General features: G+C 53.5%; 6 protein-coding genes across 6 annotated transcripts; 3 read left to right on the top strand and 3 right to left on the bottom strand.

The window, feature by feature from the left end:
• Positions 1-259: 259 nt before the first annotated feature.
• Positions 260-2103, bottom strand: BDP55DRAFT_654343 (lactoylglutathione lyase). The gene is made up of 6 exons (XM_060574254.1): positions 1891-2103; positions 1732-1800; positions 1654-1683; positions 1152-1588; positions 817-1075; positions 260-734 (listed from the first exon to the last, which is right to left on the bottom strand). The coding sequence occupies exons 1-6, from the start codon at positions 1955-1957 to the stop codon at positions 544-546; spliced, it is 1053 nt and encodes a 350-aa protein (XP_060432831.1). The 5' UTR covers positions 1958-2103; the 3' UTR covers positions 260-543.
• Positions 2104-2302: 199 nt separating this feature from the next.
• On the bottom strand, positions 2303-6053 carry BDP55DRAFT_430078 (piwi domain-containing protein). Its single transcript, XM_060567518.1, has 3 exons — positions 6009-6053; positions 5559-5939; positions 2303-5509 (listed from the first exon to the last, which is right to left on the bottom strand). Exons 2-3 carry the CDS (start codon positions 5903-5905, stop codon positions 2539-2541), a joined length of 3318 nt encoding a protein of 1105 aa, XP_060432830.1. The 5' UTR covers positions 5906-5939; positions 6009-6053; the 3' UTR covers positions 2303-2538.
• A 1948-nt stretch (positions 6054-8001) lies between these two features.
• Positions 8002-8535, bottom strand: BDP55DRAFT_546672 (cytidine deaminase-like protein; the record flags this gene model as incomplete). The annotated part of the gene is made up of 1 exon (XM_060568682.1): positions 8002-8535. The coding sequence occupies one exon, from the start codon at positions 8533-8535 to the stop codon at positions 8002-8004; it is 534 nt and encodes a 177-aa protein (XP_060432829.1).
• A 367-nt stretch (positions 8536-8902) lies between these two features.
• Positions 8903-10076, top strand: BDP55DRAFT_654339 (DnaJ domain-containing protein). The gene is made up of 2 exons (XM_060574253.1): positions 8903-9099; positions 9159-10076. Exons 1-2 carry the CDS (start codon positions 8964-8966, stop codon positions 9944-9946), a joined length of 924 nt encoding a protein of 307 aa, XP_060432828.1. The 5' UTR covers positions 8903-8963; the 3' UTR covers positions 9947-10076.
• A 152-nt stretch (positions 10077-10228) lies between these two features.
• On the top strand, positions 10229-11708 carry BDP55DRAFT_766014 (uncharacterized protein). Its single transcript, XM_060580952.1, has 2 exons — positions 10229-10565; positions 10630-11708. The coding sequence occupies exons 1-2, from the start codon at positions 10436-10438 to the stop codon at positions 11574-11576; spliced, it is 1077 nt and encodes a 358-aa protein (XP_060432827.1). The 5' UTR covers positions 10229-10435; the 3' UTR covers positions 11577-11708.
• A 1599-nt stretch (positions 11709-13307) lies between these two features.
• On the top strand, positions 13308-16324 carry BDP55DRAFT_430044 (family 81 glycosyl hydrolase). The gene is made up of 6 exons (XM_060567517.1): positions 13308-14788; positions 14839-14983; positions 15035-15333; positions 15393-15581; positions 15654-15906; positions 15966-16324. The coding sequence occupies exons 1-6, from the start codon at positions 13541-13543 to the stop codon at positions 15980-15982; spliced, it is 2151 nt and encodes a 716-aa protein (XP_060432826.1). The 5' UTR covers positions 13308-13540; the 3' UTR covers positions 15983-16324.
• The last annotated feature ends 86 nt before the right edge of the window (positions 16325-16410 follow it).

Here is a 16410-nt window from a genome sequence, read left to right as displayed (position 1 = left end):
TGTGGCCGCCAGTGAGAAGCTGAGGGCGACCTGTTGCGTCAACGACTTTTGGCGGGGGTGGTGTTTCTGCAGTGCCAAGTTCCCCAGGGGTCCGGGCTTGCTTTGGAGCTTGGGCGGGCTTGGAGAGAGGTCCCGCCACAGCGGCACTGCAAGCGCCACAGCGTAGAATCATGATGGAATCACGGCAGAGGATTCCACGACGTGCCCGTTATCCGAGGATCCACCGGGTCAAGTTTGGAATCCTCACATCAGCATCAGCCACACTCAGGTCATTCGGTTTGGAATCATCTCACGATGGAATCAACATATGAAATGTTTTGATTGTTGGATTGGGGTTACTCTTCCGCTGAAACCCTTGCATGCCGTATTTCATGGCTACTATTGACGCCTCACCAAACACCGCCCGACGAGGCAGCTCCGTTGACTTTTCATACGCCGCATTTCACACTCATCCCGCCCGTTGCTTCTCACCAAACGCCATTCACTGCTACTTTCATCTCAATCGATTCCACTTATGGCTTCTCTGTTTCTTAGCAAGCAATCTCAAACACTGGGCGATGAGAAGTTGTCCTTGCCGGCAAACTTCTCATTCTGGACAACCTCGACCCAGTAGTTATCAGGATCCAACAAGAACGCAATGTTCTTCATGCGGCCGTCACTGAGGCGCTTCTTCCAGTTGCACTTCAACTCCTCAAAACGCGCGCACGCAGCATCAATGTTGTCGACCGTGACGCCTATTCTCACATTAGTCTCCTTTCCATTGACTTACTCGCTCCCTTCAACCCGCGTCGCGTGCGAAAAGGCAAAAAAACTCACAAATGTGTCCAAAGCCCTGGGGCTGATCATTGCCGTTGTGGTAGCTGAAGCTCTCGTCCTTCTCGGTGCCGTGGTTCCAGGTCAGTTCGAGGATGCCCTCACGCTGCGCCTGGCTCTCACCCTCCTTTAGGTCGCCGTAGGCCAGGAAGAAGAGGGTAAAGTCGCTGGCCTCGTTCTTGCGGATCAGCGTCATGCCCAGAACGTCCTGGTAAAACTTGAGCGACTTTTCGTAGTCCTTGACGCGGAGCATCGTGTGGTTCTGAAAACATGCGTGGTCTGGTCAGCGGTCTTGTGTCGAATATTCTGTCAGTGGTCCTTATCGGAGTATGTCTTACCATTCTGTAGGTAGTCACATCCGTCTCCTTGACACTCTCCGTCTGCTCAATCGGCTTCTGGCCAATAATCTCAACCCAGTACTGATCGGGATCCAACACAAACGCAATATGCCGCATCTTGCCGTCCGTCAGCTTCTTCTTGAAGGCGTACCCGGCGTCCTCGAGGCGCTGGCACGCCGCCTGGATGTTGTCGACGCTGATGCACGTGTGCCCGAACCCTCGGTGCGGCTCCGCGTTGCCGTTGTTGATCTTGTACTCTGGGTCGTTCTCGGTGCCGTAGTTGTGCGTCAGCTCGATGATGCCCTCGCGGTCAGTGGTGCCGCTTCCCGCGGACCGCGCGTTGGGCGAGTCGTAAGCCAGGAAGTAGAGGTCAAATTTGGCCTCGGGTTGCTGGATTTTGTTGATGACCTTCATGCCGAGAGTTTCGTAGAACTTGACTGTGAAGCTGGGGTGTTAATAGGGGTGCTATGGGTTATGTAACGCGGTGACGTTTGATACGTACCCGAAGCCTTGGGATCCTTCACTCGGATCACTGAGATTCATTAGCAAAACGTCATGAATCGAGAATGGATCAACTTACTAGAGTGGTTGAACTTGTAGTTCTTCACATCCGTCGTGGCAGCCATGGTCGCGAATTGACTGATTCGTCCTAGAGATACAAGATGCAATCAGCTACACTGCACTCTGACCTGGATGAAGATGGGATCTTGGGATCGCCAAGCCATGACACAAAACTCACCGATAGGTTTCGTAGCACGTGTATTCTGAATAAGCTTGATTCTCTGCAAGGCTCGGAGGGAGTTCATAGAAGCAACAAGAGTTCGTTCATGCAACAGTTGCTTTTAGAAAGTTCTGGAGCGGGGGGGACTTGGGTTGACAATTGTTTCGGGGATCGAAGCTGCATCAGATGGAGCCCTTTTTCGGATATAACAGCAAAAAGGTGGATTACGATTTGTCACTGTCGAGCTGGGCTTCGGCTGTCTTGTCGCAGCTCCTTGTCCAAGCAAATAGCTTACCCCGCCACTGAGGAAGCTGCCCCTCACCAGATCCCCACTGACGTCAACATGAAGCCAATGGCACAGCAGGCCGATTTCACATCTTACCCAAGGCCGCTCCGGACCCGAACACCTTCGGATGGCTTTGTCGGAGCAACAACATCATCTCGGCCTAACTAAGCCGGAAAGCACTGGTCACGCAAAAAAAACCTACTTCGTTCCATGGGGATGAAATCGTCTGCGTGAAATATCGCTGTGATTGATCTCAAGTATACTCTACCAAACATGCCTGCTGCATAACGTCTGTTTCCCGCCCTGCCAACCATTCCTGCTGTGCATTTTGGCCCGCTGTCTGATACAATCGCTTCCGGAACGCCAACCAATATACAAGCTTAGATGTAGTACATCGTATCCTTCAAGTTCTCGTGCACGCTCACGCTCGAAGTCGACGGACCGCCGCCGCCGCCAATGGTACTGCCAGTCTCTGACGCCTCCGACGCGTCGAAGTAATCAGGGCGGTGAACACGGGCTCGCTCGCACACAATGTCTGCGTAGTATGCCGGGGGGCAGATGCTGACAGCCTTGGTCGCTCGGCCAAACGAGTAGCAGAGGTCGTGAGTAAGCTTCTCCAGGTTATCCGCCGCCCTGTCGCCGACACCGTACTTGTCGCGGAAAATTTCATCCAAGAGCACCGTGTAGTGCGCCGGACGGGCGGTGCCCTTTAAGGCGGTGTGAGCGGTGAGGAAGAAGTCCCAGTAACGCGCTTGAGTGATGCCACGATCGACAACCGTGCCGGCCTTGATGTTGCGCGACTTGGGATCCATGGTGGCTTCCGAGGTCGGGTAGAACCGAGTCTGGTGGCGCTTGACAGACACGATGATCGAGATCTTGGGCCTACGGTTTCCGTACATCGCGGTACAGGCTTGGCGGATCATAGGCAGCTCAACCTCGAGAACCTGTGTGAACTGACTTTCCGACACACCGTCACGGTAGATGACGATGTATTCCGGGAGATTTCGAGCGTTGCGCGCTCTCCAGAGCTCGAGGCGACGCCTGAAGTGGGTGATCAGTTCGTCACCAAGCATCTCCTGGCGACTGCTCTGTTCCCAAGCGACACCCGGCCATTGACCCATGTCCTTGTCAACGCTGGCAACTAAGCCGACCAGACTGGGTGCGGCGTTCTTGTCGTTTGGCATGTTGGTCGGGTGGGTGACGTCGTAACCAACAATCATAGTCTTGCCCTGATTGACAATGTCAATGGGATCCCTGACGATGTGGTTGACACCGCCATTCTTCAGATTCCACTTGAGACCAACATTGGCGTAGGTCTGCGCGTTGTCCTTCATGAAGGTTTTCTCCACAACGCACACAGTGTGGAAGCCGTACTCCGTGTCTGCAAGCGTCTTGATTTTGCTGTACAATGCGGTATCCTGCCTCGGCAGGACGACGAGCAAGAAGACACCCTTGGTAACGTGACTGAGACGCTCGTCCAGCCACCCAAATTTCCTAGCGATCGCGTTGGGGTTGTCACCAATTTCGCGCTCTTCATCTTTAAGCGGAAGAGGGGTATCCGAAATGCTCATGCCGCTGGTTTTGATGAACTGAACAAAGTTGCCGACGATTCGAGCCACATCGCTAGTCGGGGTCCTCGAATAATTGTCCTTGATACGCACCCAAGTCCACTTAGGAATGTTGGGTCCAATCTTGGCAAATTTGACATTGACCATGTTCCACGAGCCTCGTGAGGCCGTGATGTTCTTGTTCGCATACGCAATAAGCGGCGTCATCAGCTCGCGACCGTTGACCGTCAAGAGATTCTTGTCGACCTTGAGGCCGAAATCCTTGACGACCTCGCTGTCGAGGCCCAAAGCTTGGCAGCTGTCGACAGTGAGGGAGATGGCGTTGCTGAAAGGGGATCGGCAAGCGAAATTAAGCATCTCTGTCGTCTCCTGGCCGTTGAGCTTTGCACGAACAGCTTGGCCAGTAATGATGGTACACTTCTCAGCAGGGAAGAATGTAGGCTTTTCCCGGGTTCCGAGGTTGACGAGAGGCAAGGTGAGGTCGGGAGCTTTGCCGTACTTCCAAGTCCAATATTGCTCGACTGTGTACATGCCTGGCGGTCTGTTGTTCATCACAGTGTTTTGTCCTTGTGCTGCCGCCATCCTGAAGGACACCTGTCGAGGGCCACCAAAGTGCCATGAATCCGCAAATCTAACATCATTGCTCCTGATGTCTGACCTGTATGCAAGGCCGAGGATCGTCTTCTTGCGGGTGATCTCTTTTCCCTTGGCATCCTTGAACTTGATCTCGACGCGAGTGCGAGCCAAGAACTTGGACAGGGCGCGAAGTCTGATGATGACCCGTGAGACATCTGCAGGGCTCCTTTGGAAGACATCGACCTGAGACCAAAGACAAAGGTCGCGGACACTGACGGGCATCTTGAAGACACCATGGGTGACGTTGACGTTCAAGAGCATTGCCCCTGTACCCATTTTCACGCTCTGAAAGTACCCCCGAATAGCCGTGAGAGGATCCTGTCGACCAAGCTGTTGACTGGAAGATCCTTGACCCCAAGGGAAGAACCGGCCGTTGCCAATAGCAGTGACCTGGTCATTCTTACGGGCAGTGTAGCCAAGAATGACGCCTAGGGCATCAACAGAGGTTGCAAACCTAGGAAATTTGGATTCATCGGGGTCGCTCCTGTCGATCATGGTTTTGAGGTACTCCTTCATTTCCTTCAACGGAGCTTCGGTTTCGCCGACAATCTTGACCAGATAGCTCTCTGACCTGTCTGAATTCTCCTGCGTGAAGATGACCTTAATCGGGTTGACGGCCAACTTGAGCTTCTTCAGCGAGACTAGCTGGCTTTTGAACTCTGTAGCGAGAACAGCGCCTGGCTCGAGATTCTTCAACTCTTCGAGAGCAGCCTGTAGAATGATCTTTAACTTGCGAGCAGGGATGGAAGCTGGAGCGCCATCTCCATCGCCGCCGCCGCCGCCACTGCCGCCACCACCAGGCTGGGTCTTCTCCTTTCCTTTGCCCTTGCACTTGCCCTGAGGTGTAGATTCCTTCTCCTCTGAAGGCTCCTTGTCCTTGGATTCGCCCTTACGGACTTCAAGATTGTATCGCCAGACAACGTCAGGGTTGACGGTGAGGCGGAAGTAGTTGACCCATAGGAGGACCTTGTTGCCTTTGGTGCCGTAGGCAGGGCGACGGGGCATGAGGGCGGCCGAGTTTGCTTCAATAAGCTTCATCGAGCTCATCTTCTTGACGAGGTCGGTGTCCTTGGCCTGGTGAGACTTGACGATGCGATTCTCGAGCTCGGTTGTGCTGCCATCAGGCTGGGGAATGGGCTTGTTCTGACTGCTAAGAGTTAGTCGAGCTGCAGCAATAGCTGCGATCTTCCACTTACCCGAAGAATTGAGCCTCGCCCTCGAATGGGTCTCTGCGTTCGAAACCGCCGTAACCGCCTCGTCCACCACCACCTCGTCCACCGCGGTCGAAACCACCTCGTCCTCCCCGATCACCTCTGAAGCCACCACCACGGCCACCACGATCTCCTCCAGAACCGCCGCCACGCCCACCGCGGTCTCCCCTAAAGCCGCCACGTCCGCCGCCTCGGTCACTACGGAAGCCGCCGCCATCGCCGCCACCTCGGGGTTGGAACTCGCCGCCTCCACGTCCACCTCCTCGACCACCACGATCTCCTCCTCGGCCACCGCGACCACCGCCCCGGCTTCCACGCCCAGAGTCAGCCATTGAGCAAGTGAATGAATGTTCAGTAAAGTTGAAGCTAGTTGAGGATCAGTTGCAAGTTCAATTGAGAATCCAGTGCTCGTTGACACCGACTGTGAAGCTTTACCTACTGAACAATACTGGATTCAGATGTTCCCTGGATTACTTATGTGCCCGGCGTCGTTGATGTGTGCAAGCCAAAGGACCCAGCTCATGTATGGTTTCAGGGGAGAAGGCACATTTGTTATCGGCTAGCGGACGGCGTGCCAAACGGAACGTGTAAGAGATTTGGCTGATGGCGAAATAAAGCAAAATGAAAGATGTGTGAAAAACAGTGAAAGTACCGAGGGCCACCTATGCGGGAGGCCGTCGAGACAACAAAAAAACAATAACATCAAGGTATCTAAAGCTACCTTGGCTGGAGATGTATGTCGCGGAAGTTGAGTGAGAGATGAGAGATGGGACGGTAAACGGCAGTGGATCTTGGTTTGGGCTGAGAGACGGGTATCCTTGCGTCTGAAGTGGGGCATCACACCAAAGAAAGTCAAAAAAAGGGTCCTTCCTTTTCCTTAAGAAGGCACTTGGTAGTCCGGGGTAGCTTCGAGGAGCTACGGATGCTGCCTAAGATGAATGTCACTGTGATGCAAGCTTGGTAGCTTCCCACTGTCATGAGAGCAAATTGGGTGACTTATCCAAGGTGAGCCCAAGTGATAATGCCCAAGCTGGGAGTTTGCACGGGAAAGAAATGCAATCTTTAAAGCCTCCACTGCCATTGGGACTTGTTCTCGGTGTCTATCTACCTATCAAAGGAGCTGAGCTAGTCTGTGCGACGCATCATCAAAGTGTAAAAATGGCGGGGTGAGGATGGCCTCCATCCAAGCACCACCGTGAACTTCAAGCCTGCGACCAGATTTCTTTCTCTTATGATATACTTCCCATGTGGCTCAGCCAACGCCCTGGCGGGCTACCGCTGTATGCACAAACTCAGTGTTCCAGGGGCACTCCCGATTGGCTGAGGGTATTTGATCAGCTTCAAAAGATGGTTGCAAATGCACACCCACACATTGTCACACCAATTCCCAACTCCTGATTACCGGTAACTGTCTGCTGTACAGTTCATGACTAAGCCGGCCCAGCCCAGGTCAACCTCGCCTCAATTTACACCCATGATTGCTAAAGAGGAAAGATCAATTGCGGGATGGATTGTTGCTTTCCCTTCTCACTTGCTAGTTGTGTGGGGATTCTGCTACCTTGTTCTAGAGGCCGTTGTCAATGCAGTGAAGCCCAAGACTGCAAGCGAGGACAAGCCGATAGGAAAAAGCAAAAAAGGAGCGGTGTGTATCTGCACAACAGCCTACAGGGAAGCAAAAGCAAACGAAGCAGGTAAGGGGCGCGACCTCTTGATTTGCAATCGGTAACTGGCCAGACCAAAAACACCGGGAACGCGGAGATATCACTGCCGTTTGTTCATATCATCAAGCATTTTGCTCTCCTATGCCACTTGCCGTGCTTCCTGCCGAGGCTTTGTGCTATCAACATCGAGAAAGCGTTTTCTTTCTGGCAACTCCCCACCATCAATTGAGCCATCGCCAGAGAAGGGAGGCATCATCACAGTCCGGCATTTGGGGAAAATGGCTCAGAAAGGACCTTGCAGCGCTTACTGGGTCCGATAATCTGCATTGGAGACCTAGCCATCCCATCCCCTGACCGCACAGATCGAGTGATGATTGAAGTCAGGTACGTAGGTGGCCAACAACCACCACTACTGACAACTCAAGAGATCGAGCTCAGGGAGCGAAATCGTGGAGCGTTACACAACCTCACGATGAGGAGGCACAAGAAGAAAAGCAGACAGCTTGGTGTACCAGTTCAAAGCGTTTGGATTTTGTTACCCTCTCCCTATTTTCCTGTCAACACCGTAAACGCCGCCGCCATTGGAAATGAGCCTGGATACAACTTGTCACGCTTGTGAAAGGCAGATTGGCCGTTTGACTATTTGTCGTCATCCCACATTGCGCACCCTTGCATGACAGCGGACCGCCGCATACGCCAGCATCGGCGGCAGCTCGCCGGCGACAATGGAAGCAACGAAATCATACTTGATCTCAATCCTATCGCGGTTAGGCAGGCTTGACGTGCCCAGCCGTAGCCACCTTGAGAATATCGCCTTCGAGCCCCTTAATGTGCACGAAATCGACACCCGCCCTCTCGAGCGCGCTCCGTCCGGTGTTATCCTTGACGAACTTTTCCGGCTCCTGTACGCCAACGTAGACGGCCTTGATGAAAGAGCGCAGTTGGAGAATCCTCTTGGTACAGGGCAGGTTCCCGCTGAGCCTCGTCGAGCACGGCTCCATGGTCGTGTAGAGCACCAGAGGCGTCTTGATGACGGTCCCAAGCTCCTCCTCGGTAACGTCGTGCTGTTCGGCCAGCTTCATGAAGCAGCACTGCTCGGCGTGCGTGTTACCGGGCAGCTCGAGCGTGTAGCCCGTCGAGACGACTGTGTTGCTGGCGGGGTTGACGAGCGCTGCTCCGACTCTGTAATTTGTTGGCTTTGGTGGTGACTGCTTTGCCAGCGAGAGCGCATATTGGAGGTACCCCGCGTGATCGCCTGGCGCTATCGGTGCTGGTTGAATGTCCTCGGCCGCTGATGTCATTTTCAAGATAGCCGCTCAAAGTTATTCGGTTGACTTGAATGTGTGGTATGAGCTGTAAAAATGGCAATGTCCAGGGACTCTGGAATATTTTCCTACTGAAAGATGAAATGAGTCGGACTGGAATCGAATCTGATATTGCACAGTTACAAAAAGTAGCTTTCTTGCGTGAGCCAGTCGCCGTGGGAGGGGCAGAGGGGCAAGAGAGTGAAGCTCTTGCCTCAGCTCAGCGCATCGGTGCCGCAAGCCCCGGTCTGCCGACTTTCTGAGGTTGATCCCTGGCGCACGGTCCACTAAATGATCCGACCCTTGAACTCTTGGTCCCCACCACTTTAGCAGGCGCGTCTCCACCAGCTCGAGCGCGTCGCAGAGCTCCGAGCGAGCTTTCCGTCTATCACCAATCCAATATTCACCTCCCCACAGCCTTCAAAATGTCATCTCCCGGCGAATCTGTTGACGAGAGCCCTCCTGAAATCGATCCCTATGAGATTTTGGGACTCGAACGCGAGGCTACACCAGACCAGGTCAAGTCGGCATATCGAAAAGCAGCACTCAAGAACCACCCAGGTATGAGGGAGACAGCCCATCGTCATCGTGGATCATAATTAACATTACCTCTTGCGCAGACAAGGTCTCCGATGACCAAAGAGATGAAGCGAAAGAAAAGTTCCAGGAAATCGCTTTCGCGTATGCCATCCTCTCCGACCCGGCGCGACGCAAGCGATACGACACAACCGGTTCCACGTCCGAGTCCATTATCGACTCGGAGGGCTTTAACTGGTCCGATTACTACCGCGAACAATTTCAAGATGCGATTTCCGCCGAAGCCATTGAAAATTTTGCCAAGAAGTACAAGGGCTCCGACGAGGAGAAGGATGACGTGTTGGTTGCCTATGAAAAGTCCAAGGGCGACATGGACGGGGTCTACGAATCGGTTATGTTGAGCGACGTCCTCGAGGATGACGAACGATTCCGCCAGATTATCGACGAGGCTATTGCCAGCGAAGATGTCCAAGCGTACAAGCGATACACAAAGGAGAGCAAGCTGTCAAAGGCGGCTCGCGTAAAAGCAGCAAAGGGCGAGGCCAACGAGGCTGAGGATTACGCCAAAGAGCTGGGAGTCCACGATAAACTCTTTGGCGACAAGAAGGGCAAGGGAAAGAAGAAGGGCAAGGACAGCGGAGAGGCCGACCTGGCTGCGCTCATTCAGGGCAACAAGCAGAAACGCGCCGGGTTCCTGGACGATCTCGCTGCCAAGTATGGAGCCACCAGCCAGCCTAAGAAGGGCAAGAAGAGGGCCGTGGAGGAGGAAGAGCCGTCAGAAGAGGCATTCCAGGCTGCAGCTGCACGGCTGAAGAAGCCCAAGGCAGATGAGAGCAAACCTGCCAAAGCGGGAAGAAGATCGAAGCGGTAAAACATGGCATTTCCGGATCGGCGTCTAAGGTTTGGGGGTAAATCGGCAAGGATATGGAGATCTTGGTATGGGATTCACTTGGGGTTATGAAAGTAGTACTTCTGAGCACTAAAAAAGGTCTTTACTCATGTTTTCACCATCCCCTTCGATGACTCGCAACTTTGCGGATAGTGATGAATGCTCTGCCTAAGGTATTCTGGTGGTACAGATCGGGTGTCCCTCAAGGTCCTGGCCTTGAAGACTTAGCGCCACAATGCGGGGCACTCAGCACTGCAGTCGCCAGAACATCCCCAGGTCAACCCCGAAAGTTTACTTTTCCTACAAGAACGGAACTTTCCAGCATCACATACATGTCCTAACGCGACGCGCCTTTCGGAGCCTCAGAACGCCCGACGGCTCCCATCCAAAGTGGCCTGCAGCTGACTTCCACGGCATTTCACAATTAGGTCTGGGTTGAGGATGCCCAAGTGATCCTTTACCAACAATGCCATGACGAGTGATGTATTTATAGGCGGCCTCTATCCGCAGTACTGCCTGCAACTCTCCCCAACGTTCAACACATGGTGCCTCATGCAGGCATCCGACGTTCACGCACTCAAAACCGTGCCCGAGTATGAAGGTAATTCGCCGCAATCATGCGCAGTATCCGAGGCTTACAGGCTGACGAGTTATGCGCTATCTAGTTCAAAACTTCTACTTCTACAAGAATCTGCCTATCAAATGGGCACGCATCGTCGGCATCGTCGTAGCCGTAGATGACTTCCCGAGCCGGCGCATCTACACGGTTGACGACAGCAGCGGGGCCTGCATTGAATGCACGGTCATGACGAAGACACCGCCGTCCGACAAGAGCGCTACCAACCCCGAAGCCAACGGGTGGTTCACCAAACGGCCACAACCGCAGCCTCCAGCGGACTGCGTCGACGTAGATATCGGCACCGTCATCGATATCAAGGGAGGGCTGACGAGGTTCCGCGAGGAGATGCAGATCAAGATTGAAAAGGTCAAGATCCTCCGATCCACGGAAGACGAGGTGGCGCTGTGGGAGAAGCGCACGCGGTTCCGGAACGAGGTGCTTCTACCGCCGTGGGTGCTTAGCGAGAGGCAGATTCGCAAATGTAGGAAGGAGGGGATGAGGGACGCCGAGAGCGAGGAGAGGAAGCGCAAGAAGGAGAAGAGGCGGGAGGAGAGAAAGAAGGAGGAAGACGAGATGCGTCGCAAGACCGAGGCTGCTGAGGCGGCTGCTGCGCAGGAGAACCGGTACCGTGCTTACAAGTTGAAGAAGGGAGACGGATCGCGGCCGATGATGCAGGCCAGCCAGGTCGTGACGGCCGTCCCGACTGCAGTTGCCGCTGCACCAGTCGTAGAGGATCGATATGGTGCCTACAGTTTGAAAAAGGGGCATGCAACCCGGGAACAGCAGCCACAACGGACCACGAGGCCGGCCCCGACTCCGGCCACGGAAGACCGTTATACAGCCTACAAGGTGAAGAAAGGAGGAGACAGTCGGCCGATGATTAGGTCTGATGCTACTACTACTGACACCGTTGCTGCCGCGGCCGTGGAAGATCGGTACCGCGTATACAAGGTGGGCGGGTCTGGGGCTAACAGCTTGGAGAAGAAAAGATGAGAGTGTGCAAGGGAAACAAAGCTCCCTCAATTTCTGATATACGGTTCGGCAAAGATGCTTGGGGCGCTTGGGAGTAGACTTGCTTTAGATACCCGCGATTGGCTCTGAAATTTCAATTGATTACTGTTGCTGTATATTCTGTGATATTCTTCGACTACACACACCTCTAACACCATGTTTGCATCACATTCCGCCTGCCGCCGCCTTCAATCGAACTGTGCAGTTCCTCGGCATATGCTCTAATTCTGAGTAGTGAGCCAAGTCTAGTCACTGACATTCGCCAAGATGGCGCCAAGGATTCCCCCAAGATCATATTGCCTAGTGACAGGCTGAAGGAGCTGGTTACACCGTGAAGAAGCAACCTCCCGTCTCCAATGCGTCAGCATACGGCATCTTCTGACCACTGTCACCAACCTAAATATCTACTCTCGCAACTATGGCCTGTAGTTGCAATTACCACCCCGATCCAGCTGTTCAAAGTCAGCGATGCCGCTGCTCTTACGTCACTGGCCCGAGTGCCTCGCCAAATGGAGGGACGACGAGATGCCCCTCCAAGAGTTTTGGTCCCTGGACGAGGCAGACATTCTTCCACCCAACGGGTCTCAATCCTAACTTGCATGCCATCGTAGTCGAGGCCAAGTGACCTGTTGCTCTGTCAATTGCACCGGTCATCTTGCCAATATTGGCTGATTTCCCCTCCCTCTTCGGACTGTCAAGCGGCAGCTTGGATGCCGAAGAGTCTCCACGCCAAGGGCAGGCACGCGTCAGCCAAAGAGGGTCGTTTCGTTGGGTGCTGCATTAATCGTGCATACTTAACCTCATGAGTCGAAACTTCCCATCGCAACATCTCTCTCCAATTGCGCTTGCCAGAAAAAGACCTAAGACTTGCTAGTTGAACCAGCACACATACCTGCCTTACTTTATCTTACTTGCTGGTCTTTTGCGGCTGCATCGCGTCTTGCTACCCAACGCAGTCCTCAGACCTTTGCGAGTGCCGCTGTTGCCAGCCACAACATCATCTCCTCTTCATCAGCTCTTGGCCAAAGACTCAGAAGCCTCTCCTATCATCAAGACACGGCCACCACGGACGCCTACCTGTCTTGACTGATCGCGATCCCTCAGTGCCTAGCACCTTATCCTATCTCATCACGCGGCTCTCATCGCTCCGTACCTAGACCGAGTTCCCCGGCAAGCCGCTCTGCATTCCTAACAGGTGAGACCTATCCATTGTTTCTGGAACCTGTACATTCCCGCCACATTCTCTGCCCGTCCGTTGCGCGGTAACGATGAAAAACTTAACGTTCTGGACTGCGGCAATCCCACTCGTGGGCTTACTACTATCGGTTCACCGAGGAGTGTCCATTGTTGATATGTGGCGACTTTTACCATGCGCCTGTTTATATGAAGTTGGAGCACCGCTCCCATACCATCTGATGAAAAATTGAGGATCTTCTCTCCCTGCCACGCGCTTCATCACAAAACCCAGAAGCCAGATTCAGGCTTGAAAATCCTCTACACCCTCTTACCAACACGATAAGATCATTGCTCCCCCCGCAATGGCGGGCCTTCATATGAAAATGGGGATCCTCAGGCTGACTTTGATACAGGTCCTCCTTTGCGAGAACGCACTCGCCCTATTTCACCAGCAACACGTTCGCCTTCACGACACTCACCCAGATTCGGCATCTCTTGGTCAATTGAACGTCCGGGCTTTACTCCTCGACAGTCGTGATATAGCTTGCCTAACAGAGACGGCGAACGTAACCGTAACAGTCAGAGCTACGAAAGGATCGCAGCAAACATCGGCACCAGCGTTAGATACTCAGGTTGCCAACGTCATCACTAGCGCCGAAGCCACCGGGACAGTAGTGATCTTGCCATCTTTAACTGACACAGCCCCCCAAACATCCGGATACGTTGCAACTGGTCTTACAGCATCGGGCAAGGTTACGTCTTGCCCTCTTATGTCAAACCCTATCCCGACGCCTTCATCTCTCATCGACTCAGCAGCGCCTGCTACTTCAGTTGCACCGCTTCCATCCGCACCAATGCCTTCCGGAGACATCTTTGCTGAGCCCATCGGGACCGGAGCGCCCCCGGGCACCATCTCCGCCCGCAGTGACCACCCGGTCCCGAGGAAGGGCATTACCTCGACTTCGCCGCTTCAGACAAACAAGTTTTACTCCAACTTCTTCTTGGGAGACCAGACGGCGCCGACGTACACTTACCCTTACGGCATAGCATGGGGGGCAGGACGAGGGGCCGCTGCCAGCTACGGCATGACTATTTCTCACATCGAAGCGAATCAGCGTGTCTTCGGCCCGACCAAGGCGGATTCTGGTGCTGCGTCTTATTTCATTAACCCGGTAGGTATTCAATCAATGGTAATCAGCGCCCAGGAGCTCGGGTCGGACACCGCGGTGGGAACCGACAATGTCACGGCCTTCTCTGCGACAATTCACCTGAAGCCGAATGCTCAAGCTGTGCCAGCGGTTTCTTTCCCCCTTGTCCAAGGAATGCCCTTCATCACAGCCCAGTATGCCGGCGCCACACCCGTGATCCGCACGGGAGTATTCTTCAGGACGGTCACGCGGGTGACACAGGACCCCAAGGCCGGCGTTGCCAAGTACACTTTCCAGCTCGAAGACGGCAAGATCTGGCGGCTGTACGCATATGCAACCACCGGATCCCAGCTCAACCTGCAGGTTGTCAATAATGGTCTCGCCCAATCAACGCAGCCGTTCTACGGAATCATTCAAGTCGCCAAGGATCCCGGAAACGGAGAGGCATTGCTTGACCAGGCGGCCGGTGTTTATCCCACGACAGTCGCGCTGTCTGGTTCTGTGAGCGGCACCTCGGGCTCGTACACGTTCAAGTTTGCCAAGGGTGGTCACCCTGACGGCCAGCTGGTCATGTACGCGCTACCGCATCAAGTCTCCTCGTTTGATTCTACGACGAAGAATGGCGTCCAGCCCGTCCAGCTCATGACCCCTGCCAAGGGAATTGCGACTGCAGTTCTGGCTGATCAGTGGACAATGCAAGAATCGAACTTGCCTGTCAGCATGGGTTTCGCACCTTGGAGTCCTGACAAAGGCAGTCTCACCACGCTATCAGACAATGCCAAAGTGGTGATCCGCGGGATAGCAGCCCAGGAGGTATCCCAGGATATGATGGCTCAGTCTGACCTAGACTCCATGTACTTCAGTGGAAAGGTAAGTCTACTTCAAATGTCTGTAGACCATCTCAACTAATTCATGATTAGGCCCTAGCTAAGTTTGCCATACTGATCATTGTGATCAATGACATTTTGGGAGACCCGGCATTGGCACAGTCAGGCCTAAACAGGCTCAAGGCAGCGTTTGCAACGTTTGCTACCAACAAACAAAAGTACCCGCTGGTGTATGAGAGTAGGTTATGATTTGTTGAGTTACTATGTACATTCTGCTAACCAGACCCAGGCGCTTGGGGAGGTGTCGTGTCTTCGGCAACTTACGTCACGGGCAACGATGGCGCCGACTTTGGCAACACGCAGTACAACGACCACCATTTCCACTATGGCTATCACATTCTTGCAGCTGCAGCTATTGCTCACTTGGACCCAAGCTGGTTGGCAGCGAACAAGGACTATGTGAATGCCCTGGTGCGAGATGTGGCCAACCCCAGCACCCAAGATACCTACTTCCCTACGTGGCGTGCTTTCGACTGGTATCATGGCCACAGCTGGGCCCATGGTCTATACGCCTCGTACGATGGAAAGGCATGTTCAACTTTTGCTCAACGACTGAAGCACAACGAACTAACATCACAAACAAACAGGACCAAGAATCAAGCTCCGAGGACATGATGCACGCCTACGCCCTCAAGATGTGGGGCGACGCCTCGGGCGACAGCATGCTCTCGTCGCGAAGCAACCTCCAACTCTCCATCATCGCCCGCGCCCTCCAGGACTACTATCTCTACAAGAGCGACAACGCCGTGCAGCCACCCCAGTTTATCGGCAACAAGGTGGCCGGCATCCTCTTTGAGAACAAGATTGACCACACGACCTACTTTGGCGCTAACATCGAGTTCATCCAGGGTATCCATATGATTCCCCTCCTCGCGCCCTCGCCCTTTGTCCGCACACCAGCTTTCGTCAAGGAAGAGTGGGACGTGTACTTTAGCAATGGACGCGTCGATACTATCGCGGGCGGCTGGAGGGGTATCATTTATGGAAACCTTGCGACGATTGATGGTAAGACGGCGTGGGACTTCTTCAACAGCCCGAACTTCGATCCTAGCTGGATCGATGGCGGCGCGAGTTTGACATGGTACTTGACGTATGCAGCACGTAAGTTTTCAACTCCCATTGATCTCATGACAGACAGAGACTGATACCAGGTCGTATAGTGATGGGCAACGTCTAGCACGTTTCTCCAACATCCTGCATCGATACACACCAGTTCTAATTCAACACTCATACGACTGGTGGACGAAATTCACGACATGAAGATTAGGAGGGCGGCACTATTCGAATTCGGTTTTCTCTGTCCTTTTCTTTTTCCTTATTGCGCGTGGACGAAGTAATGACGACGAAACAATCACGAGCAACGAAGCATGAAATGAAAGAGATGGGAGAACACAAATCAATGTAATTCCTCAATGACGAAACACGACAACGAAGTTCCTACGACACACACTACACACACTACACACACGCCTAACTCAAACAGAACCTAGAGATATCATCTTTATATGAACGAAGAATGAAATTTGCAGTTGCTTTTCCGTGTTTGAGAAAGTTGAGAAAATATTGTTTGCCAAGTGAATAATGCCAAGCCTCCCTCTCATCTCA

This window comes from Colletotrichum godetiae (assembly GCF_030913485.1).
Source record: "Colletotrichum godetiae strain CBS 193.32 chromosome Unknown BDP55scaffold_9, whole genome shotgun sequence".
In the NCBI taxonomy this organism is placed as follows: Eukaryota; Fungi; Ascomycota; class Sordariomycetes; order Glomerellales; family Glomerellaceae; genus Colletotrichum; species Colletotrichum godetiae.
Note: the sequence above shows the minus strand (reverse complement) of the source record. Positions and strands in the feature narration are given on the sequence as shown.

Excerpts from the sequence above, each read along its gene's own strand:
- BDP55DRAFT_654343 (XM_060574254.1), bottom strand. The coding sequence starts at position 1,957 with ATGAACTCCCTCCGAGCCTTGCAGAGAATCAAGCTTATTCAGAATACA. Across the intron at positions 1,589-1,653 it reads GAAGGATCCCAAGGCTTCGG|TCAAGTTCTACGAAACTCTC; the intron begins GTACGTATCAAA and ends CCAGCTTCACAG. Across the intron at positions 1,076-1,151 it reads ATGTGACTACCTACAGAATG|AACCACACGATGCTCCGCGT; the intron begins GTAAGACATACT and ends GCATGTTTTCAG.
- BDP55DRAFT_430078 (XM_060567518.1), bottom strand. The coding sequence starts at position 5,905 with ATGGCTGACTCTGGGCGTGGAAGCCGGGGCGGTGGTCGCGGTGGCCGA. Across the intron at positions 5,510-5,558 it reads GGCGAGGCTCAATTCTTCGG|TCAGAACAAGCCCATTCCCC; the intron begins GTAAGTGGAAGA and ends AACTCTTAGCAG.
- BDP55DRAFT_654339 (XM_060574253.1), top strand. The coding sequence starts at position 8,964 with ATGTCATCTCCCGGCGAATCTGTTGACGAGAGCCCTCCTGAAATCGAT. Across the intron at positions 9,100-9,158 it reads AGCACTCAAGAACCACCCAG|ACAAGGTCTCCGATGACCAA; the intron begins GTATGAGGGAGA and ends CCTCTTGCGCAG.
- BDP55DRAFT_766014 (XM_060580952.1), top strand. The coding sequence starts at position 10,436 with ATGACGAGTGATGTATTTATAGGCGGCCTCTATCCGCAGTACTGCCTG. Across the intron at positions 10,566-10,629 it reads AACCGTGCCCGAGTATGAAG|TTCAAAACTTCTACTTCTAC; the intron begins GTAATTCGCCGC and ends TGCGCTATCTAG.
- BDP55DRAFT_430044 (XM_060567517.1), top strand. The coding sequence starts at position 13,541 with ATGTCAAACCCTATCCCGACGCCTTCATCTCTCATCGACTCAGCAGCG. Across the intron at positions 14,789-14,838 it reads CCATGTACTTCAGTGGAAAG|GCCCTAGCTAAGTTTGCCAT; the intron begins GTAAGTCTACTT and ends ATTCATGATTAG. Across the intron at positions 15,582-15,653 it reads CCCAGTTTATCGGCAACAAG|GGTATCCATATGATTCCCCT; the intron begins GTGGCCGGCATC and ends GAGTTCATCCAG.